The sequence below is a fragment of the Coturnix japonica genome, chromosome 3 (genome assembly GCF_054131305.1).
Source record: "Coturnix japonica strain WE chromosome 3, WE-NBRP24, whole genome shotgun sequence".
In the NCBI taxonomy this organism is placed as follows: Eukaryota; Metazoa; Chordata; class Aves; order Galliformes; family Phasianidae; genus Coturnix; species Coturnix japonica.
Window position 1 is genome coordinate 38,380,746 of NC_140665.1, and position 26,338 is coordinate 38,407,083.

At 38.2% G+C, this 26,338-nt stretch overlaps 1 protein-coding gene across 3 annotated transcripts in view; it reads right to left on the bottom strand.

The window, feature by feature from the left end:
* The window catches only part of DISC1 (DISC1 scaffold protein), a 179,976-nt gene that overhangs the window by 12,212 nt on the left and 141,426 nt on the right, over positions 1-26,338 (bottom strand). For 2 of the 3 annotated variants that reach the window (XM_085541314.1, XR_014943918.1), the window contains 2 exons: positions 10,788-11,031; positions 5,460-5,504 (listed from right to left, as the gene is read on the bottom strand). In XM_085541314.1, coding sequence (XP_085397440.1) covers positions 5,460-5,504; positions 10,788-11,031 — 289 coding nt within the window. Of the gene's footprint in view, positions 1-5,459; positions 5,505-7,760; positions 7,837-10,787; positions 11,032-26,338 lie in introns of those variants that run through there. The other variant, XR_001554046.2, reaches the window with a different exon arrangement.

The following is a 26,338-nucleotide window of genomic DNA, read 5'->3' on the forward strand; positions in this document are numbered from 1 at the left end:
GAGATATTGAAGCAGTCAGGAATGAGCTGAGATGCAATATTGCTTTATGGATTTTTCTGTGAACAGATGATGTAGGTGGTTGCGATTTTCTTCTAAATCCTTAAGCAGGTAGAAATGGTACAAATTAGGATGTGATTTGTTTTTTTTATTTTTATTTTTATTTTTTTTTAATAACTGGAGAATTCCTCTGCCTTCTCACGCAAAGTAGAAATCAGAAATCCTCACTCTGTCCCAGAGATGTGAGAAAGCCAAAGAGCAGACAACGTTCCAGCTGCTGCACACCATTAGCGCACTGAATTAAGAGGAAAGGAAATGGCTTCCACTTCAGTCTTCTGCATTTTTGTTTTACCTTTTCAGCAGTCATTTTAGTCACTTATGAGCAACAGCTCCTCAACAGCATTACTTGATTTTAATGTTTGATCAGCTTTTCCAGTGCAAACACCCTCCATCTCTCTTGAATTCAGTTCAGCAACTTTGTACAGAAGAAACAGTATTCCAGCAGCTAGATAAATCAAATTCTGCTAGGAATTAAAGTGTGTATTAGTATGGTTGTTGCACTGAGAAGCAGGATTCCAGACACATCCTAAAAACCTGTTCTTCCTTCACAGGAACACGGTAAAAAAGAGTTGCTTTTCTTCAAACTAGCAGTATCATCATCCCAGTGAAATATGGAGAATAAAATCCTTAGGAGACCTGCAGAACATCATGGCTGGATATTTTTTTCACCAAAAATTGCCCCCTCTACCAAAAAAAAATAAAAATAAAAATCTTCACACTACAAAATCCTCTCGCTCCCATAAGAGTTAAAATCATTTAAAGCAATATAAATAACTACAAAATGTCGCCCATGGAGATAGATACTCCTTGTTATGGCAAAGGGCTTAGAACAGTGACTTATTGTTTGCAGAAGTGCTGCATGCTTGCCCTCACCCAAGTTAATGGAAATTGTGAGCACTTGAACCTCCAGAAAGTCAGGCCAGGGCACTTCTTAAATCATTTCTAAGAACAAAATGCAAACATCCATACGCTTGTCTTGCTTGAGCAGATGTTTGTGTCACACGCAGGCTGTGTGCACATGCCCTCAGTTAGTGAGCTACATAGACATGGTGTCTGAAGTGCAGCTAAAGAAAACCTTTGCCTCTGCCCTGCTCCCAAAATTCCTACCATGTGCACTGTTGGGGGCTGGTGTTGTAGATGAGGGCAAAGCAGACACTGATAACAGGCCTGATATCAGACTCTGAAAATAATGCCTCTTACTCATGGCCACCATTATCCTGGCATCGTGGCATGACTGGCTATTTAATGAACATTTTATACCTATAGGTTTTCTTCCTTTCTTCAGCATGCCCTGTCTCCCACATAGAGAGATGCCCAGACCAATGTCATATTCACGTGGAGGCTCTGACATTCTCAGCTAAGCGTGGTAATTATTTCTTACTACTGACATTCCTGTTAATGAGGCTGCAAATGACTTTTGGTTTTTGTTGCAACAGGATCATGGTAATGAATCCCACTCTATTTGTAGTCCATTATATCCCTAGTTTCTAACTCTGCAGTATTGCCATCTTAGCTGTTATTTGCCATTTGTACACATAAACACAACTTTTTTCTTCTCCAAATGTAATTTGTGCCTGTCTTTTAATATATCCAATCGTATTGATTTCAGGCTACTCTTTCAATTTATCAAGAACATTTGGAATTCTAATCCTAATTGAAATTATGTTGACAGGTGCACAGACTCCTGGTCTATCTCCTTTTTAAAGGCAAATACCAGCTCTGCTTTTTACTGATCTCCTGGGACTTCAGCCTTCTTTTGGAGTTCCCAGAGAACCTTGTTAATGGTTTGGAGATTGTTTTTCTTGGCTCCTATGCACTTTAGAAGGAATTTCATCAGTCTAGCCTGACTTGAGTGCATCTCATTTACCTTCAGACCCTTTACCATGCTCTTCTCTTGCTAGCTTCTGGTAAATACTAAGAGCATTACGTACATATGGACACAGTTTATTACTTTTAGAAAGAACAAAAGGTAAAAAAAAAAAAAATCTGCAATATTCCCTTTTTATTATTCTCTCATCTACCCTTTTTATTAGAAGACATAGTTCCAACTTTCAGAAGACATGCTTTCACCATTCTTTCAACTATCTCTAATGTACCCCTTACCACTGAAGTCTTTTGCCAGTTTGCATCTTTTGCTTACTACAATTTAATTTTCACTGTGGTCTTCCTGGTTCATTTTTACATTGTGTATTAAGGCTCATCATTAGCAACATTTTTTCCTTTTCAAAATTATTTTGAGCTACTAAAGAGTCTCTCACATAGACACAGTCTGTAACTATGTGCTCTCTTCTGCACCAAAAGGACACGATACTCTACTGGAAATATGACATCTTCTGGAGCAAAAGTCATCTGCTGCTTCCTCCTACCTATCGTTCCCTTGATTTTCTTCAAGTGACTTTTTATTTTATATGGAGGTAGCTTTGCCTTCTCTCAAAACTAAGATCAAGGTTCTTTTCCCAATTACTTCTGCCCTTATCACTTTCTATTTACAGTCTTCTGGCTTGTTCCATCAGCCTTCTTGTGCACATTTAGGAGAATTCAGGACTACAACATGCTCTTATTTCTCATATGCAGCAGCTCAAGCATAAAGCTTTCCAGACAGCTGCTTCCTAACTGTGAACAATCTCCTCCCCACAATCACACGCTTTTCCCACATTCCCTTTGTTTGCACTGATCCCTCCTCTGCAGGGATATGACAACACAAGGGAGTGTTAAATGACACATCAAAAGTACAGCGCGATGTTGGCAATTCTTCCCCTCATGTCTCTTCCATTACAGCCAAGGAGGAACATCCTTGGAAAAGTATGCAGGGACAGAGCTTTCCATTGCCTTCCAGCAATGGAAACAGACTGTGTGACAGCAGGCTTTCTTTCTCATCTTAGTAGACTCAAGGTCTTTCCTGAGTGCAGACTTCCCCAAACCAGTGCAAACTACTTTACTGGCTCATTTAATCAAGCTGTGACAATCCAGTTCCACTTGTGGGAGAATAAGGCTATTTATTGACTCACAAAATAAAAACTCACAGAGAGCCAGGACTTGGAAAAGAAACAAAAGCACCAAACTGTTTTCTAACACTCACATCCTGCTGTGATAGGAGTCACCATAGCTGGGTACCATTTATAGGTGGCTTGTAGTATTTTTCATTCTCATCTCTGCTCCCAAGTCACTTAAAGTCTGAAATGACTAACAGAGTGGCCTCCTGCAGGCAATGGGGAGACTGACAAGGATTAAGGGACCAGACTGTCAAAGGAACATTTGGGCAAAGCCTTGACATGGTATGGAGTGCTGACATTTTCACAGATTCTTTATAGAGCTGTCTACAAGTCAATATCAATCCAGCTGTGGCAACGTGGTTGAGAGGCTGGACTTCTAACTCATTTCCATTTCCTTTATTTATATTGTTGCTCTGAGTTTTCTTCATGCAGTTTTCCCCTCAAAACTTTGAAAGTTGTTTTGTTTCTGAGGACTATAAGACCGTAATTTCTTACTAAAGGCTTCCACAGCATTAACTCACTGCACCTAGGCTCTCTGGTGCATTCACAAGCACAACATGCACATCACTCTCATGTCCCAGGCTACTGAGCAGAAGGACAACTTCTTCAGTGAGGGTCTGATGTAAGGTGGAATAATACAAAAGGTGGTAATAATACAAGAAGGATGGTGACAGATACCCAAAAAGTTATATATAGGGAAAACTCACCAATATAGATGCCTTCAGTCTAGCTGGAAAATGCTGAAGCTGGCTATCCTATCTCCACAGAGGAATGATCTCAAAGAGATACTGCCTTAATGGTGGTCAGCCCTTAAATGAGGTCTAGAGGAGGTGGAGTCAAGCTCCACCCCTCCTGGGAGCGCAGCTGAATTACCCTCACCTGTGCTCCCACAGCTGACCCAACACTTGCCTCAGATGATTAATCAGAGGTTCAGGCTGTGATTATCAGTTTCCCATACAGTCTGGGCTTTCAGTGCAGGTTGCTGCTGCACACAAGCATTCTGCAGCTCATCTGTTTAAGTACAGATCAAATGCAATTTTTAGTTTCCAGAAAATATTTTTGTTCTCTTGGCACCTATCATTACCAACATTCACTCATTTTGCCTTTCCAGGAGTAGGGTCCCATGGGACCACCTGCTCCTAGTTCATGTCATCCACTGTGTACCTGAATGGCTTTGCTATAACTCACAGCAAAATTCACAGCTGAGACAAGCTATTTGCATTTTCTGGTGACCATTTTTTTTTGCAAAGTTCACCTTCACACTCAAGGTTTTCCATCTTTATGTATGCTGAATTCACACATGGCTAAGCAGTGGATCCTAGGCATGTTCTCATGCAGCATTCCCCTTGCATACATGATGAATAATCCGAGTTCAGTTTTACAGTAGGTTTTCTTTCCTGGAACATTTCACCTGCTCTACAGCCTTTGAAATCATTGGTGGTAATCCAAAGAAAGGCAATGTAGAAGTAGTGATTCTAAACTGCAACTTCTCATTTTACTTTTATAGAATTGCTTGGCTAATGCTTATAACTCATACTTGTCACATGTGATGGGCACTACTGTGGAAGGTGAATTGGGCATTATTTACTCGTCATTAATTTGATGTCTGGACAAAATGTGTAGATATTAATTTCTTTAATATGTAGGTTGCAACCCAAGGCATACTGATACAAAATTGGACCACACCCAACAAGCTCACAAACCAGTATGTATTTCCTTATGCATGTATTACCTGAACTTCTAGTCTGCATGTAGACAGTAACAAGTAGATTATTTCAACACTTACTCTCATAGGAAATGCATCTCATGCTACTCAATTATGCTGGATTTTGCTCAAATATATAAAATAGGATCTGACATCTTTTTATTTATGAAAATAATGTAAAATGACAAACATTCAGTATTTATACTCAGATGACATTCCTATTGACATATATTCTGCTGTATGCTTTTATACTTCTCAAATAAATTCAAAGGGATTTATAAAGGTATTTTTAGTTGTACACAAGGAGCCAAGTAAAGCATCATGATTTTGTTCCATTCTTAAGCATCATTATGATGCTACAGTGCAGTTGGCTAAATATATAATATATATATAATAGATCCTACATTTCCCCAGCATATCCATTTTGTTGTTCATTTGTATAAAAATCATTAGAAAAGTGCAATTTAACTATAAACTCTCCAGAATACATAGTAATTTTTCCATTATCTTTAGCAGAATAAAAGAATGGGACTACTCTATTTGTGCCTGTGTCATTTTCCTAAACGTCTGAGCACTTCATAGTGATTTTGATCTCAAATTTTTACGCAAAGGTAATGCTATAGAAATAGGTATCATTAGTTTTAATTCAGCCCCAGAAGAGTCAGTATAATATCACCACTTTATACTGTCTAGAAAACACTTACCTCAGATAAATGACCCTCTGCTCCAAATGAAATGTCTTCAACAACCTGTTAGATATAAGTTATTAAATATATTGTAGATACAAGTTGTATAAACATTAAGATTTCAATTGAACTTACAAAAATGGTATAGCACATAAAGTTATATAAGCTGAATAATTACATCATTTCACTACACATCTATAAAATATTTCAATTAGGTTTATAGTGGGCTGTGGCAGCCACCCAATATTTGAAGCTAATTTTAAATATGTTTTATTAAAGCCTGAGTTTTGTCTTCTCTGTTAAAACCAACACAGACATGGGCTCTCAAACTGAAAAACTTACTGTAGATTGAGATAAACATCCACCAGACTTTTACCAATCTATATACACTGTTCAGAAGTCTACAAGAGTTTTCTTGCACAAGTCGCTTTGGGCAAGAGAATTGAGAGAAAATCAGAAATGGTTTATATTAATAATCTGTGGTAACTATGGTTCCTCTACAAATTCTATAAGAAATTAGCAAACGTTTCCTTGATTGGCCAAGGGGCAGCTGAAAGAACCTCATGTTAATATTGGAAAAGCATTAATACTTACCATACACAACAATACTGATAATATTTAAATAAACTGAGATAGAGATATTGCTTTGATAGGTTAATACTTATTATCACAGGTATATACGTATTTGTACATTTAAGTACAAAGTCATTACTCTGACATAAGATCATCCTTATTATTGGATATTTCCTAAGTCTATCTAAAGAAAGGCTGTTTAAATTTATTTTACCTGTATTTTTCATTTTTCACATAATAATTTCACTGTAACATATTTGTAATCATTACATGTATTGAGACAAAGTGTCTCAAGATAACATCTCAAGAAGGCCAATGGCATCCCAGGGTGCATTAAAAAGAATGCAGCCGGAAGTTCAAGGGAGAGAATCCTTGCCTTCTACTATGACCTGGTGAGGCCACACTTAAAATACTGTAACCATTTCTGGGCTCCCCAATTTAGAAAAAGACAGTGTCTCCTAGGAGTCCAGCAGAGGGCCACAAATATGATTAAGGGCCTGGAGAATCTCACATATGAGGAAAGACTGTGTAACCTGGGTCTGTTCAGCCCAGGGAAAAGAAGACTGGGAGGGGATCTGATTCACATTTGTAAGTATCTAAAGGAAGGTGGGAGGCAAATGGATGAGACCAAGCTCTTCTCAGGGGTGTGTAGCAATAGAACAAGGAGTAATGGCATCGAACCTGGACATAGCAAGTTCTATACTAATAGAAGAATTTCTTTACAATAACAGTGAGAGAGCACTGGCACAGGTTGCCGAGAGAGGTAGTGGAGTCTCCTCCTATGGAGATATTCAAAACATTTAACTGGACACCTACCCATGCTACCCATTGCAGGGTACCTGCTTGAGTAATGGGGTTGGACTCTATGCATTCTTGAGGTCCCTTCCAATCCCTGCAATTCTGTGATTCAGTGTGATTCTGTGAAGTCTTATCTAAAGAACTGGCATGTTTGCTAATAGCTATGACAGAATTACTCATAACTAAGGGGCATCTTACTGCACAACAATGTGTATGACTGTTCAACAATGACCATTACATACAAGCCAGCTGCTTCTTTTTTCTTTTACAGCAACCCCTTTTCCCGGATTAATGCAGAAAACAGTCAAACACTGAATTTCACCAATGCTTAATGCCGACATTCAAAAAGATGATTAAATTTAAAGTTTCCAAATTACTTTTAAAGCTCTACAAACACAATATTTAATTAAAACCCAAATGAGAGTGCTGTTTATTTAGCTTTCTAAAGGCTCTCTGTCCTTTACACATGGCACAATTGCCTCCTGTATCACAGGCTATCTCAATTCATGTTATTGGGTGGCAACCTGCTGACCAAAGCTTTCTTGTTGGTAGCTATTGCTAAAGTCTGAAAAATGTGTCATATGCTGTCATTACCTTCTTTTTAATGAGAGACATCACACTGAATATTACTTCTTTTCCCCCACAACTGTCCACTTAATATGACTTTTTACTTATTGTAAAAACAGTGAGTGATAAGAATGCTTTGCAATGACAGAACACTTTTCCAGCACCAGTCAGACATCAAGAAAAGGTTCTGAAATATCTTCCCAGGTGGCAAAACTGAAGAATGCAGAGGTGAGTAAGGAAAAACAGCCCTAACTCTTACCCTTTTTTCTTGCTTTAGTTATAGTGAGAAAAGGAGAAATGATCCACAAAGAATTCTGACAGGATAGCTAATGTTGACTTACTGAAATTAAGAGTACTGAATTTTTATTTATTTATTTTTACCTTGTAACTTTAATCACCTCAATTTTCTTGAAATCTAGTAGGTGTTTCTTTCCTTCATAGTGATTAAGAGGGAACACTGCACAGCATGCCAGACAGCAGCAGCAAAAGAAAAAAGGATAGGTCAGGAACTCCAGCTTGCGTGCACACATACTCACATTCATCACGACATTTGGTGTTAAGGAGGTTCCAGCACAAAGGCATCTCTATGTTTATTAATTATTGTTGGTATTTCTAGTGTTATTAAAAGCTTTTTTTACACATACATTACCAACAAGCAAAAGATAAAGCAAGATTTCATGAAAAGCAGAATAGGCAGGCATTAATGTCTAAAGAGAAATGAAACTTTACTACATATTTTAGAAATCACATGTACTTTATCTAACTATAATTCTAATGATCTCAGCAACTTTAACCTTGCTCACATGCAACGTGGGCAATGGAATCTGCAGTCAGTTTAAAAGCTTGGAATATTTCTGGAGTGAAAACTAGAATCCATCTTGAATTCCAAGACTTGGGAGAAAAAACAAATCCAATTAGTTTGCAGATGACCAACTGGAACCACACTGGCAGGGAACCTTATTTTCAGCAAGTTAGTCACTGTATAGAGTGTACATGCCTGTGTGAAAATTCAAGAATCATTAGACAGCAAGCTGACTTTGACATGACTGAAACTAGGCCCACTGTCTATCACTTTGCTTCATCATTTTTAAATATATTGTATTCATCTGAGGTACCTGTGGTTGAGAGGGGTACGCCTTAATTTCTAAGTAAATCAGATTATTTGAGGATAATTTTTGCTGGCCCCATTTTATTTAATTTTGGCCAATAAATGAGTAATGATGTTTCAATAAACTGAGCTGCCAAAGCATAGTCTTCACCAGTTAACAGTCAGTTTTACAAAGGAAGACTCACAGTGCCATAGCTTACTGCACAAATGAACTGGAAAAAAAAATAATGTCTGTGCTGTCCTAGAAAACATAGCTATGTCCTAGAAATCAGTTATGATGACTGTAAAGTAACTGTTGATGGTTAATAAAACTGCGCTCACATTTGATGGTAATATATCTGGACTTTCAAAGAATGTACACCTTGCATATTTTATATCACATATAGTGATGATATTTAATTAAAAATGAAAAATGGCCATCCTGGAAAGCAGTTTCTGAGGGTCTAAGTAAGGGGTTATTTTCATTAATCTTTTCTGCTTTCCTCATTTTTCTGCTTTCTGTTTCTTTCTTTCTGCGTATGTGGTAGGATATGATTATATGCAAAACTGTATTCATAATTTACATCAACAAAACCAAATCCACTTCACTTTTATATTTAGCCAGATACAACATGATATATAACTGGAACACTTTGTCTATAGCATTTCACCTTCAAATAAACTAATTACCTGGGCATGAAATGCACCTTCAAAGGCATCTGTACCTGTATCTGTATTATTACCCCCTTTCTGTATTCTTTTGAAGCTAGTAGTTCAGTATTTTCTAAATATAAAGAATGCCACTCTTCATTTTGCTTCAGTGATCAACCCTCCCTTTGGCTATTTCCTCAAGTAGAACAGAGAGGACAGTTGAAGGGATGTATCATTCTGGAAACAAGGTAACCACATCAAGTTATTCCTCTCACAAGGGCAGCAAATGTTTTTTCCATTAGATGCTTCCACTTGGTTATAAAAACTCTTAATGGACACCAGTAAGACTTTCTTTGGGCAACCCAGTCTTCTGACTACTGCACCTCACTCCAGAACCAAAGGACATCACACTTTCACACTTCATTTACCCTTATGTCATTCCAGGGGACAATAGTCCCATTTTTCATGGAAGTGGCTTGGGCTTGCGGATGAAATGATACCTATTGCATGAATCTCAAGAGCACTACAGGAAAAAAACCACAACTCTCTGAACCTACCAGAGCTTCCCAGATGCACTTTCAAAAGGGAATCGCAGCTTTCTATAACCAGCCAAGCTGCTCATATTACTTGAGCCTACTCATCAGGGATACAGTATGAAGAAAAAAAGAAAGAGAGATCACAGAGAAAAAAAAGAACTAAATCAAAGCCACAGATGACCATTTCCAACAAAAATGCCCTCTATGTGGATTCAGCCCGCAGAGCACCTTTCGTAGCCTTCAAGTACTGACAAACCCCAGTTTAAAAACAGAATTTTACTCAAATGGAAGATTTTTACAGTAAGGTAACACCTTGCTTTCTGCTAAGTCTCAGCGAGAATAAATGCAAAATGTGATATCAGCTTTCAGTGTAATGCACAATTCAATGGCAGCTTGCACTGCATGCCATTAAGTACACTTCCAATTTTTGTCAATCAAATTCCAAGGTAGTAAAACTGACAACTCCTGTTGGAGTCCCTTTTTTTCCACATTACTGTTATTGGGTAATGAAGCTTTTCAACAGCTTTATTTATTTATCTATTAACCTCGACGGTGCAATAATTTATTTATTTATTTTAGGTAGTTATAAATATTTAAGTAAGGATGGCATTCCAGAGAAGGACACAAAAACTCCAAAGAAATTTCTCAGACCCTTTAACTCCCATGATTTTTTTCCTTCTTTTAATATTGGCTATGTGCTGGAATCTGAGCTACAAAGCCTTTGACCTTTACACTAGAGTGGGAAAACTCACTTCCCTCCCTACTTCAGCTAACCCAGGGCTAACTAGTCAGCGGAACTAACTTAGAGTGAAACTCATTGGTGTGATGAGGAGCAGCTGGTAATTTCTGTTAAATGCTTAAAGAATCTTTCAGAAAATTGTTTTGCCTTTGAACCTGATGTACACTCTGTATTGACTGCCTGAATAACTTCCACATTTTGAAAAGACTGACAGTGACAGTCAAAAGAGTTGAAGGGCTTCTGAGTACCTAATAAGCCATTTTATTCATCTCTCATATCGGAGGCCAGATGTTAAGATCATTCTTAACCTGCCTTGCTGACCCAGATTTAACTGTTTCTCTCAAATAAGAAACAGCGTTATTGCTTCAAATCCAGCTGTAGGGTAATCCAGATACCTGTTTCAGCTTACTGCGCTTGGGGCAGAGAGCACTGTCCCACTTTGTGCCCTTTGAAAAGTGATCTTCTTTCCTCTTTTCAGAATCGGAAGTGCCATCAGCAGCCATCTCCAGCTCATCCATTTGGTTCTCCTCTTCCTCAAAACCACAGCAACTGGTTTCTTTCAGTTGAAACCCTCGGATCAACAGCTGACAGGCCTCCAAGTCAGCTTCCCACACTCTCTGAAGCAGCTGGCTCCCACAGCTGAAATAAAAGCCAAAAGAAAAGAAAACTGCAGTTCAGGGAGAACAGTTGCTATTTCAAGTTACTTCAGGGTTACTGCTTGTGATTAGATAGGAAAACAAAAACAATGGAAAAACAACAGCAAATCAAAATGCTTCCACGGTGCTATTTCAAACTGAAAAGCAAAAATGTCGTGATCTTATTGCAAAGCAGATGTCATCAGAAAGAAATAATTGCGTTAAGATGTTGTTTCCAACTGCACAGCATACACTGGCTACACGTGACCATCTCCTGGATTCAATGCATATCCAGAAGCCTTGTATTCACCACCAGTGCTTTCTTAATTTTATCAAGTGTGCCAACCCGAAAGCAGTCATGCAGCTTTTGAATTCTTGTAGAAGATAATGGATCAGCAATCACATTATTTACCACATTATATCAGCTCTAGTGCTTAGAAAATAGGTACAACCATCACTTCTAATTTTTTCGTTATGCTGAAATGTGCATGCTTCGACCCTAGAGAATCGAATTAAGCTGGTAATACCCTCTCTTTCAAACTTCTACTTTTGAATGTTGTCCTTATCTCTCCCTAAAGCATTCCTTTGGGTTTTCTCGTGTATGTGTGGTTTATTTTCCTTTTTAATTTTGTAGTTCTACCAGAAACATATATATATATATATATAAGGAAATTCAAAATACCAAATTTCTTCATACTTTTAATCTATTACTCATTTCCCAGAGCTGTACATTGCAATACATGTAAATTACAAATACTGAGATCTGTTCAAGTAGGTGTTGTCATCTGAAATAGAAAAGGAATTCTAGGAATAGCCACTTTTTCAGAACATGGCACTGAATACTAACATCATGTTGCTCTTAAGAGAGATGGTCACATCTTCATTTAATACATCTTGTCTCTGAGGAACCAAAGGATTAAGTTGCCCACAGAAATATAGAAGATCACTGGTATGGCCTGGAATGGGACTCAGAAGCGCTGATTCCCATGGCATTACACACTTCCAGACAAATTTGAATACCAATATCTAATAACCACAACACTTTTTTCTCAGTGCGTTTCAGATTATATAATTTGCAATATAATAGTAGGCAATTAAAAGGGATTAAAAGAAGGAAAATAACTATTTGATTTTAAATTTTCTGACCAAATTAAATACTAGCTTATCTTTTATTACATACAAGGGATAAAGGAGCTGCACTGCTTACAATGAATTCATTAATCTAGCAAAGGTACAGTTCTAAACTCTGCAAACACAAGATGCCAAGCTGTACATTTTGCAAAGCAGCATTTTGAGACTGAAGCAAAACTGGGCTCCGTAAGGTACTTGATCTGTTCTTATGAGTCAGTACCAGTGCTACTGAAGGCAGCACTCAGCATGAGGTCCGTGAATTGGTCTCCCTCATGTTGTTCACAGTGTCACTAATTAGACAGTGAAAAAAAAACCTTGACTGGATTATAGTTCTATGTAGGTAGCATTTTACTTCCCAAGCCAGAAACACTAAATAACCCCCGCTGTTTCTGTACTTGTCAGTCACACCATCGTAGTTGCATAAAGCGTTTCTTTGCAGGTATGCATAAGCCCATCTACTTGCTTTTTGCAGAAGTTTGTTTGCAGTTACACATGGTATATTATAAAAGGCTCAAGACACACTGCAGACCTGAATAATAATTTTCAGTGGATAGCTTTGTTTTGGCTCTTCATTCTAATGAAGAAGGACAGAGATATTGATTCATGTGGTATACACAGTGGAAAAGATGAACAACATATATAAAAGTAATTGTGCCTTGGCTGCACTTATTCATCAATGCCTGGGCTCCTTGGTCAACATGGTTATGTCTTGCCCCCGTTTTATTAATCAGCAATTACTGAATGCACCCCAATAGAGTGCTCTTATTTCAAAGGCATCACTCTTGAACTAAGACACCAATTATTAAATGATGTTACACTGAACTTTTCAACTGAAATCTGTGAATGTACATATGCTTGGATGTCTACACGTCTACCTAAGCCCAAGAACTTTGCACTCTTTAGTCTTTATTTCAAAATTCAGTACTTAGAAGCACTTTTCAAAAACACTATTACTATGGAAATTATTTGAAAGATGTAAATAGTTGACAAAGAAACAAAGAATAAATAATCATTACAAAGTACTTTGGTTCCAACAGGAAAAATCTTTACATTTTATATCAGGTATAGAAGGCCAACTTCATTTCAGAGTTTTTCTATGTTTAATACATGGTAAAAAGCACATTTGCAGTCTCTAGTAAAAAGTCTGTGGGTACCTATATTGAAGACAGTGAGTTTTTCATGTATTCAACTCTTCAAAAAATGGATCAAGATTGGGTTTGTTTTTATATTGTTCCTATATTTACAAATACTTTAGGGTGTATTAACCTCCAGATGCTTTATACCTGTCTGTACATTCCTAACAAAGAGGGATGTGTGGCAAGTTCAACAGGGGTGGGAGAAATTATTTGCTGGAATCCACAACACGTCACAATCCATCAGCCATTTATACAGACTTAGCAACAACAAAGCATACCTTAATCACCCAATGATTCTGAACTTCCAAGTGCCAGAGGGCTCATGAGTCCCAAGTGCTGGCTTTTTGCACAAATACCAGTCAGATTACAAAGAGATAGATGCAGGCAGGAATGTTCAAAGAAACACTGAGACAACAGAGGACTGAACATAGTGCATTAGTTACAGTACAACAGTTCAATTAGTTACATCAGCAAGTAATTAGTCTAATCACTAGTCAAGCACGTGGAGTTATCACAGTGAATGAGAATTCTAAGGATTTGCAGAAGGGCAATGAAACAGGTCTGTGGTTATTGAAGTTTCCCATTCCTCCATAAACTAATCATGGAGGAAAGACAAAAGATGCTATATAAAAACATAATGGGCAAGCGATGAATACCAATGTTATTCGACATCTTGAGATGGAAATTGGTCTTTTGATACCAAATAAAAAGACTATGAGCAGCCTAGGGAGTGAAGGCTAGTTGTTCTGTTTAACATAACAGAACAGAAGGAACCAATGAAGAAAATCAAGCAAAGTGATATGATCATAATCACAGGATTTAAAAAGAGGAGCGAAAGAAAGAGAGCAGTCACTGCATTAACAATGGCATTTTGACTGAATGAGGGTATGGTAAGACTGCTTTTGTCAAGCTGATGTCAGAGAAATGTATGTTGAAATAGCTGAGATGCAAGACTCCATACAAGTAATTTTTTATCTGGATGGGTAACTTAGACAGATCTTACTTCCACGATACCATGCAAAAAGAATCTATACCAGCAGGCCCTAGTCTGACCAGAAGAATGTCTGAGACATCCACAACACAAATAGAAACAGGAAGGAGAATTCTGGATTCAGTCAAGTTGATGATGATGAAAGAACTGTCAGAGCAACAGAGCTGTTTATAGACAGGAGGAAATGACTGGAACAGAGAGACTTATCTGTGAGCTCTCTTCATAAAGCAGCTGTTGAAATTGCAGTTGCAGATGCCTTTGCAAAGTCTCGAGTAGGAAGTGGCAGCCACAAGTAGTTTTCCAAGGAACACCACCACACACCAGGAAGTGCAGGAATATGGAGGGCAACCTCAATCTAAACATAACACTGTGTGAAAATCTTGTTGAGAGTCGTATCTAACAAGGATCCTCTTTCTTCCTTGAACATTGCTCTTCAGTCTCTCCACAAGATTCCCAGAAATACCAATGGGAGTTCTTTATGTGGCTCTCAGCACCACAACATTATTCTAAAGCTATTTATAGTGTTAACTGGAACTCTGAGAACACGACTTTCTTATTGAAAGCTCTGCAGACGTACAAAAGGCACACTCAGTTCCGGAATACTATACTCTAAATGAAAACATGCCTATGTAAAAATAGTCAAAAGACTTTACATTAAGCCTCACTTAGAAAAATCCCCAAAAAGACTCCTAGTAAGCAAATAAGAATCAACAAAGTGAGATTTACAAGTACTGACATCTCCCTATCTCTCACTTTTAGGAATGGCACTTTATGAGTGAACTGTTAAAAGTGTTTTATGACACCCTGAGGTCAACATTGTATGTTGATACAAGATCTTGCTTATTTTAAGGACAGCAAGGGGAAATCCCTGTAAGAAGCCACTGAGAGGAACAGCAGAGCTAAAAGTCTGCACAGTAAAACATATATTTGGAAACTGTATAAACAAAGGCTAACTTAGGAGGGGTGATTATCTAAGAGTAGCTACTCCAGGCAATTTTTTTCTAATGGGTGAGCCATTACCCTTTTCCAGTACTATGCACATTTGTTCACACACTGCTCCAGGTAGTTTTCTCTTGACAAGACAGCAAACGAAGTGCAGCAACAACTGGGCAGAAACCAAAGGGATTTTCACTGTGACAGTTAATATTATTGGAAAATAGGAAGGCTGATGGAAAACCACAATTGGAATCAGAAGTACTTGCTCTATATAACGTTTCACTGTTGTTCAACCCTACAAACTAGGGAAAGTTTGTGTTTTGGTCTCTCATATTCTATTTATATTTTGCACCACAGCGAAAGAACTAGATCTTCTTTCTTACTCCACATTTAGTTCCATCTTTGCTGCCTTTTCTTAAGACAACAGCCACACAGTGAACAAAAGGAGCAAGCAAAGGAAAGAAAGTATGGAGCAATATTGAACTGACAGGGAACTAGAGGATGGAAGAAAACCACATTGCTTTACTCTTTTCAGAAACCCACCCTTCTGATTTGTTTTATTGTATTAATTCATTCATGCATTGAGAGGTCTATTTGTATTTGTCAAGTATTTACAATTTCAGGAATATGTTTTGCTTTTCTCATTTATAAAACAAGGTTTCCAGCCTGATCTGTTCTCAATTTTAATATTAGCTGTTCTATTTTAAGATGCCTACAACCAGTTTGTTGAACAAACTGAGAACTACAGTATTATTATCAGTGGGTCACATGAGGCTCTAGGCAGAGGAAGGCTCATAACCCTGCCTTCCCTGTCCATCTGGCAGCTGGTGCAGAACAGCAGTTCAATAGGGGAGAAGCTAGGGCTCATCATATTGCAACTCACATATGATGAACTTAAAAGAAAAAAGAAAAAAAGGGTAAGGAAAAGGGGAAAAAAGTTGAACTCTGTCTGAACAGCAAAACTTCCTCCTCCTCCCCCCCCCCTTCACTCTTGCCTGCACTCCAAAAAGTAACCTTGTCTGAATTTCTGAAATAAACTTTTTCTTTTTTTCCTGCAACTTTCTCTAATCCTATAAACCCTTTCTATACACACCAGTCACAGAATCTCAATTTCACAACTCAATTCCCTGCATTGTGTCTCTTCTCTGCAATCTCCTCAGGAGCTGAAAATCTCATGAATTCACTTTGTATTGTTTTGATCATGTGTTTCTCCCCCAGTGTGCAAGGCTTATTTTTCCTACTCCCTTATTTCAAAGCTCAGTGACAGCACTTATTTGCTGTTCAGCGCTATTATTGCATTTCTCCATGTAAAAACAAGACACTCTCCCAGGAGGTTAGTAGACTCCATACTCCCCCGAACAGATGACAGCCTACTCGCACTCCTACTTTACAGACTAAATGGAACTCCTCGGCAAAGTCTGAAGCTTGCAGTATGTTTCTCTGACACAAGTGATTTGCTTCTCTAACCTTGCCTTCTCCCTTGTAAAACATACAATAATATCTAGCAGACTATGCAACACAGTATTTCGCAGAAAGTAGCTTGAAGAAAATAACAAGTAACTGACCCTCTTTAAATGTGATATTTTGTGATTTGCTGGAGAATGCTCTGGACCACAAACCTCAAGAAATTAATCCTCACAATCTTCAACTAACTTCTGGACTCCTACATTTTTAACACCTAAAATTATGCTCTGGGATGGCTTTTCTAATATTTAAATTTATGAGACGCGGACATGTTCACTGTGCAACACAGGACTACCCAAATAAGTGAAAGTGCAGTAAAGACATAGACACTGCTTTCCTGCAGGTGAAAGAATGAATGATAGGAGTGGTTCTGCTTTCTACAGCATCTCAGGAACAGAGACAAAAGTGCAAAGAAACAGATCTGAAGAAAGAGGTGAGCTGAGCCCCCAGCCCATACTAGCCTTCAACACTGTGGTTGTGGAATCCACCTCTTACGTACTCAGGGATGTAGTAGGGCAGAGTATACCTACTGATGCAGTGGGAAGAGTACAAGGAACCAGGCCTCCTGCATCCTTCTAACCTCCACAGTGTTGCTAGGAAACACCAGCATTCTGCTAAGTACACTGGGGTTAAGAGCCACCTCTTCTTGGCTTGGTGAGCAAGAAGAACAGAAGTTCAATTTCCAGTTTGTTCCCATATTCTAGAGGACTCCAAGTACAATTAAACTCCTAATTCCTACTTACTGGGAGAATAGGGAACAATATCCTATCATTAAGGTATGCTCTGTCCAACGTGTTTCATATTGCTTAATTTAGTGTCCTACACTGCTGTTAGAAGTCCCAGTCATAAACAGATGACACTGCAGACACCCTACTCCCAGTGTAAGAAACACAGAATGGAACTGAAGCATAAGTTCCAGGAACTTATGCTGTAAGGAAAAATGCCATGGTGAAACACAGTTAACACAAATGCTGCACAAACTCCTTTCATTTTACTGCTGCCTGTTTCATGGACCACTCACATCCCTCCTTAGCCCTGTCTGAACCATCATCCCAGGACAGCCTATCTTCCCTGCTGGCTTGCAACAGCAACCTCCAAATGTCTTCATATTCCTTACAGATGAAAACTTAACTCTTCCCTTCACTGCCCTTTGCTGTTATCCAGTGGTTAACACCATCATTTTATTGCTTGAAGTAGAACTGGATAAAGTCTTGAGATGAGAATTCTTTGAAAGACCAGGTACAAAATGAATGTACGCAGAATTAGCTACATGGTAAGATCTAAATACACAACCTATATTTATGTCTATTGTGTTCTATTTGTAAGCAATTTTAATAGGCTTGTTTGCATCTCTGTGCAAAGGATTTTACAGTATGTGTGAATGTGAGGCTGTTATGTATGTGAAGAGGTATATATAGAGAGGAAATATGCCCCTTTAATTAGTATAAATGCTTTTCTTTTAATGTAATCGTAGTAGCATTGAAGTCAAAATCAATATACTACGTCTATTAAATATTTCGCGGTGATACAAATAATTGACAAAGTGATACAAAGAAACTGACAAAGCAGGATAAACGAAGGGGAGCTGAGAGCATAGGCAGTTTCCAGTGTTGTACTTGTATCTGAATTACCACTTCCAGCAGCTGAGATGCACACTGCTGAACTACAAAATCATTATCCACAAACTTTTCTACTCAAAATAAAGCATTGCCTATTGTTTTTGGGATGCTGAAGGATCAAAAGCTAAACTGAAATCCACTGAAGAAAAAAACTGACATAAGAAGTTAAATCTGTCTTATGCTGATATTTTTTGTGAAATGTATTTGTGCTTTATGCCTGCTCTTCCTTTCCTGAAAGACCTGTTCAAAATAAGGAGGATGAACCATTTTTCTAGTGCTTAAAACCAGTAATGGAAACTCGATTAAGGTTATTAAAAAACAAGATAGCGTACAATGCTGAACAACTTTTTTGTTTTCTCTTCAATCCTCCAGCCATTCATTTTATCCAGCACAAAACTTTAATCACAGCCTGTCATTTTTCTATCAATATTCAATGTCACTGTATTATCCTTAAATTATCTCCACTGGAAACACAAAATGACAGGCTGCTGCAGCTGATGCTTTTCATTTTGATCGTTAATGCAAGATGGATGCAGGAATGGAAACCTATGCATCAAATGCAGAAAATAAACTAATTTACAAGGGAAGGAGGAAGGCACCATCTAAGAATAATTTACTACTCAATTTAGTACCTTCATTTATTGTAGTTTATTTTTATTATATTACCTAATCTATAACATCAACATTTATTGCTTGCTTTTAGAAGTATTTATTTCTCTTAGGAAAAGGTACAGAGTTACAAACCTTTACCCTCACCTCTGTTGAGAACATTATTTATAAATAGTCTGTTCTAGAAGAGAAAAACTTAACTTTGATAGATGAAGAGAAAGCAATCAGGGAATTCTTCTTATGAAGCAAGCCACAAAGCCAGTCCTCAACCATAGTTTATCATTCACCTCGTTCATAATCTGATTAAGCACCCTCAAGTTTGGTAGCAACACTGATAACTCAGTCTGCATCCTGCTTGCCTGTGGCTCCTGCAATAACAGCAAAGCCCCACAATGTCACTGAACAGTTGGGTTTTTTGTGTGTTGTTTTTTTTTGAGTGGACGGAGATTGATGGAATGAGATCTTTATCTGCACTGTTTAATATCTGATCCCAAATGAGATTTAAAGGAGGGACATAAATTAAGCCTAGTTTTGGAAAGCATGTATCTCAGGTCTCATTGTGAATTCATCTAAGGTCCGTTCAAAACACTGAGCTGCTGCACAACCCTAAGTACTATTGCAAACTTGAGCCTCAAAATAGATTCAAATTCTAGTGGTTTTCATTGAAACTGGAGGAAATTAGTGGCTTTCAAAGCCACAGCCAGCTAAAATCCAAGAAAATACATTTGTTTCTAAAAGTATGCAATGGGAAGAAAACACAGCATTTGAATTGAGGCCACATTCTCAGCTGTCAGAAATCCATGCTGTTGCAATCACAGCTATGTCTATTTATACCGACAGAAGAATGCATTCTTATCGTGAACCAATTAGAATAATGAGCCTGATCTCTTAGTGTTTATTATCATCTCCGACCACAAGTGCTAGGAAGCATAGAGAAGGAATTTACAATTCTCCCATGTTTATTCTTTATTCACCTCTGCTCTCCAATTTAAAATGCCACAGTTTATAATATATTCCCTCTCTGAAAGGGCGCCAGATTGTGAATATCAGCGTCAAGTGAATTTGGGAACATGAATCATCTTGTGTACTGCTGACTGCGCAAGAATTAAGCACACGTAAAGAAATGCCCTTTTAGAAGAGATACCATCAGGAGAGATAACATATTCTCACTGTGTAGGAATGTACCTTGAAACTGAACTTTTGCAACTGGGAAGACATGCCTGGAAAAATGAGAGAGCTGGCAAAATACTGATGTCAATAGGTGAATGCTTCCAGAGCTCCCCTGAAAGGACTGAAGGCACAATACAAGCTGCTAGAGCTGTGGGGTTGAATAAGGTCAAATCCTGTTCTGGTATAGAGAGAAGGCGTACAGATTCTTCCTTTTGGACCCTGTTAGCTGCAATGTGCAGGCTGGGGCCTGCATGCCTGCCCAACCTGGCAGCATGCTCCCATCAGTTAGTACATTAAGTAATGAATGCTTCCAAATGCTAGCGGGAAGGACTGTTCCAGTTGTAGGCAAGGTAGAATTATCCTACATCTTCTTACTCAGGCTATGCAGGTGGAGATATCCTATTTTTGAGTCTTGCTTGTAGGGGAGTGCTCAAAACCAGCAGCAGTAAGAAAATGCATATCCATTTAAGAACAACTTTCTTGCCAAGTTCAGAAGGGATCAGATCTTCCTCAGTACCTATATTAACTTACAAGCAGCCACCAGGGAACCTGGTAAAATAGCATAAGCTTAACAACACTGATACTAAGGTAATAAACAGCTTTGCACATCTTTCCCTCCATCACATATCCACAGCAGAGAAAGCTTTGCATGAGATCAGCTCACAGAGAAGACAACAGCTGGGCAGAGCTGGGCAAGGCACAGGTGGTGGTAGTGGGCAAAGAGAAGTACTTTTAAGCATTTACAGCACTTACACTCATCTCAGCAAAAATTAAGAGAAAATTATTATAAAATTACTGAAAACAGTCTTCTGCTAAAGTGAATGCATTTCATCAGTTATCAAACTTGGTCACTAGTTTTGGAATGCCTCTCAGATGACACTTTTCTCTTAGAACACGTGCAAATAATGCTAGCTGTGCATATTGTTTCTATTACCTGTACGGGAAGATGAAACCTCTGCACTTTAACTTGACACAGGATCTGAAGGCAACACCCCAGCAGCTACAGCACACAGCAAGTACATCCTATTCTTCCTAGAAACCACAGAGTAAAGGTGATGGTCCAAGACTTCATCTTCAAACATCCTCTGAAAACCAGAGGAGGACATCAGTATCTAAAGACATGCCCTTTCTGAAACAAGTGAAGTTTTCTATCTCACAGCCAAAGCTTCTTTGCATGGGAAATGGAAAAATATTTAAAACAAATAGCTCACAGCTTCAACCCTTCCTTCATTAATGCAAATACAAACTAGCACGAACACCCACAAGGAAAACTATAAAGGCTTTCAAGTCAAAATGCCAGTGTAGCCTACTTTCAGAAGGTAGAAGACAGTGCAACTGATGTCAGGCATTCACCATTCACAGAAAGGGATCCTCTCACATTCATGAGTATCAATGATTAAGGAAGAAAAAAGATGAATTAGAATCACAAACTCTGAACAGAATTCACATAATTTAGTGATGTAAAAAGGAGATGACAAAACATGGAAAAGTGCAAATGCCTGAGAAAAAAATAAAAATAAAAAAGGGAAAACATTACTTCTGCTCCAAAACTGAGAAATCTCAGTACACCAAAGCAGCAGCAGCAAAGAGATGCAGAATTACTTATTCTTGGTCAGGCAAGAGTGTGCAGCATTGAGGACTACTGTGACAGTAATGAGTACCAGCAGATTGTTGAACTGTAGTTTTGTAGGCATGACTGACCAGCACTGGAACAATGTAGTGTAAGAAAAAGGCATACAGGCAAAGAAAAGATCCTAACAAAATACACAATTACTAACCATCTAGAAAGGCTGTGAACTTTTTTATTGTAAGCAAGGAAAATACTTTCTGTTTTTAGAAGGGGAGACCCAGCCTTGCCCTTTGATGATTTTTGCTATGCTAAGTATAAAATGAGTGGAAGACTAAGAGCCTGAAGGGAAGGAGTGAAGGGAGTAAGCTTTCTTATGAATAAGCAGCACAATCCTCTGTCACAGTGTCTTTGCCTATGCTGCACACTAACTACTGAAGTTAATTCAGCAGCTTTAAAAAACCCTAGCCAGGATGAAATCTTAATTAATATGGACAGGGTTACTAAAGGCTGTGTGACCATGTGCTTTGTCTTTCCTAAAGCTTTAAGGGACATTGGAAAGTGGCCCCAAATCTGACCTCCTTTTTCTTTAAAAAACAGAGAAACAAACAAAAACAGCAACACCAAAAACCTAGTTTCAATACTGAGACCAGATTTAAGAGGAACAGAGCTTTCATCTGCTTACCATAAACCAGTATTGCCATGTACCACAATTCCTCCATCTCTCAATTAAAAAGAAAAAAATCAACATTTGTAACACAGCATTACTAAACTAGTGAAAAGTAATAATTTTTTTTTTTAAAGTTAAAGGAAAAGAAGCAGAGAAAACCACTAAGTTTGCAATTTTTGAGTTCTTCTAGTTTACTGTTTCATATAGTAGCGAAACATTAATGTTAAAATGTTCTTGGAACACTGTTTATCAAAATACATATATCTCCTTGAAGAGGAAAAGGAAAATCTGTGCATGCTTCCTTTCCCATAGAGAAATGCTGGATTTGAAGCCCGCCCCCCGCCCCCAACAAATCCTATTCCCTTCTGCAAATGACCCTCTCCAAACCTCAGCCAGCAGATGCTTACTTGGGAATAAAAACAAAGTCCTTTTCCACTAGCAGCAAGCACTTGCCTTACCATTACAAAGCCAGAAGATCCCTGTTGCTGTCACAAAAGACATGGTGGGTCTCACTGATACAATTATCTCCTATCTGGTAAAGGCCAGGAGCAATAATCCTTTTCATTTTTGCACTTGGTATTTCATACATACGTGCACAACTCTGTCCACACTGAAACCAAGATTCTTTGTGGAAGAAGCAGATTACATTATTTGCCCTCTCATTTTTACAGCCCATACTGCATGTGTTCATACATAAAAGGATGGGAATACCCATAATGCCAGTATTGAAGGACACAAGCAAGAGGTTGGGAACCAAGAGCTGCATCCTGGCTGAAGATGCAAGTTTGTCAGCAAAGGATCTATGCCATGGGACCAGATCACCATGAAGATGAAATGCATATTATGCCCAAGAGGCATGATTACAAGCTGTAATCTGCTGCACTTTCAGAAAGATTATTTCAACTTCCACCCCCAGTGGAAACTGACATAATCCAGAAACAAAAAAAAAGAACAGCAAACATTCTCCCCCTTTCCTCTGGTCCTAGTTAATCTAAGCTAATCCATTTCCATGACGAAGTATCATTACATTTCTCATGAGGTTATTTAGATGGAAATTTGCTAAGCGTTTCTGAGATACTGTGTGCTGGCAGGACATTGCAGGTATGTTCAAATATATTGCAAGGGACTGCAAAGACAGTGAGAACATTTAATAAGTGCAGAATCTGCACTATGGTCATGTAGTCTATGATATCTTTGAAGCAATCTTCTAAATTTAAGAGTGAGAACATATTTTCTATGAATTGAGTGCATTTCTATATTCCTACTTTGACACTTTTTTTGGTCCTTGTTGGCATACAGAGAGAAGATACACAAAATAAGAGTACTAAGAAATAAAGCTGGAAACAAAATGAAGGAAGAATAAAATACAATTTAAAAAATGGAGATGAGATGAGTAGAAGTAAGAGGGAGAGAGAAATCAAAATAGAGACCAGGATAATCAGAAAGTCCAGGAACACTAAGTTAAAGAACTACAAACAAGGAGGCACGCAAACATCTAAAGCAGAGGTGGGGGGAAAAAAAGCACTCCGAAAGGATCCTTCAGACTTATTCATTAAATGGACTCACCATCGTGTAAACTAAATTTTCATAATATTTAAGATGCCCTAAATAAAGCTGGGCTTGTACAGCAAGCAAAAATTACCAGTAATTTATTAGCTAGCACATTTAACAGTATGCTTTTCATTATTCACAACTCCTTTTATTCATGGACATTTTGGGTTAGTGAACTTTCACTCACCAGAATTGTACCAACACAAAAGATCAGTGTGATAATAAAACAGCTTGAATATTGTTTCTGAATATTGAGTGAATACTCAGCATACATACAGTGGTTCTGCTAATTTCTCACTTCCCTACAGAAATCTATTCAAAATGCTATTTTTGTTTATGAGATCCTAAGTTCTTGTTACCAGCTACACAGCTGAAGATATAATCTTCCAATTCATGATGTCATAACCTTTCCACTGCGAGTGCAAAGACATAAGTTGCTGCTTTCAGGCTGGAAAAGAATATTAGGACAACAAAAGCCTTAAAGAAACAATCCCATATTCATGACAGTGCCTCTCATCTAAACTGAAACATAATGTAAACGAAACAAATAGAACGCATTGTTCAGAACAAGGAGAATTGATTCTCCAAAGAAACGCATCCAAAATCATCCCCATGTGGGTTTGGTGACACTTCAGTGTGTGTGTTTTTTTAACATTACTGAACCCAGATAGATGTTTTGCTGGTGGTTGATAGCTGAAGGCATTTTGGGAACCCATTAGTATGATAAAACTATACAATATGTTAAAGAGAGACTTTAAAGAACATAAAAACACATTTGAGGCAGAATGCCTTCAGATGTCACATAAGAGTATAATTTTCTTTCAGTTTTACAAGCCTGATAACTTGTTTACCATTTTCACATTCAGTGCCAGCAACTTCTACCGACATTCCAAATTTTCAGTATTCCAGATAATCACAGAGCGTGCCTACTTTGACAGCCCTTTGTTACAAAGGCACAGGTGATGGCATTGACATGCACAAGCACTTCTTCAGGTAGAGAAGGACCACTCAAGTGACAGCTTAAAGTCATGGGCAAACAACCCATTTTGTGTAACTAAATTCATATATTCAGTGTTATATTAATTATACTCCATACAGACAAGAACAGTACAGAAAGCTGTAACCAGATGACTGAGCTATCCATCCACAAAGACACAGGCTTTTCCATGTGTTCTGAGCTTTAAGATTATCAGCCATAAGAAATACCATCCCCTTAGTGTACTTTAAGAGCATGCATACTCAGCTCTGCTCCCAAAAACATTTCTCCTTAGAAAGGAGACCTGATACACATGGTATGTAAACTAACACGATGAGTAATAGAGGAAGAGAACGGCTGTTATAAAAGCATTCATTTTTAAGTAAACTGGGAAGTGATGGGTTAGCAATTAATGCTGACCTGTATGTTATGGTATGGGCCCCTTGGGACACTGGAGGTCTTGCCTAAAAGGAGGAAGCTCAAGGGAGATGACATGTTCAAATGCATTACATAAAAATATCACTTGCATGGAAAAACCACAAATTTCCATTACAGGAATGCAACTTGTGCTAAACACACACAATCCCCTTCACCCCTCACTGAACAAGTGCAAATGACCTGATCTTACAGTAGAGCAGAACTCCACTTTATTTCCCACACTGTGCACCATTAAAATGAGAACAGCCATTGCCAAAGATAAAACAAATGAAGACAAATTGTGAAAGGGAATCGATTAAAGACAAAAGGTTTTACATACATTTGAAAAGCTACCAGGTGCTGTATCACTAACAATCAGTAATGGCAAAGCACAGGCATTGCAGTACTACATCTTACTCACAGGCATATCTATTCATTTCCCTATTCTTGGAGAACAAGAGAAAATAGCTCAATAAAACACCTTTGTGTAATTGTCACCAGTTATTTCTGAAAAACATTATTCCCCTAAAATAATTTCATGATTTCTATCTGGGAATTAGAAAAAGCTCCTAAAAACCCTCGTTTATGTGATGAATGGAAGTCATGGAATAATCTTTTGAGGCCTGGAGATGAGTACAATCTCATTAAATTCCTTCAGCTCAAGAAATGTCATCTTTACATCAGCTGGTACAAAAATTGTTTCCAGCCTGAGGCAGTTATGATAAGGGATTTAGAAGCCATCGCCATGTGGCCCATGAGATACAAAGGAATGCATTACAGCATATACAGCGTCTGTTGCTCACCGTTTCGGAGCTAATGTTCTCACAGCTGTGTGTGACTTAGACCAGCTGGGAAGAAGAAAGAGACTAAATGAGTTGCTGGAAGTATCCAGTATTTTGCCTAACCTGTGTTTAACACTGCTGCAGCAGAACTGTGGGTAAGCAAAATAGGATCTGATGATTATACAGCACGGATGGCACTGCAGGTTCCCTTGGAAGCAAAACACGAAACATGCAGTCTTAGAGAGGGCAAAGATGGCATTTTGGCCATATCCATGCTCTGCTAAGATGCTGC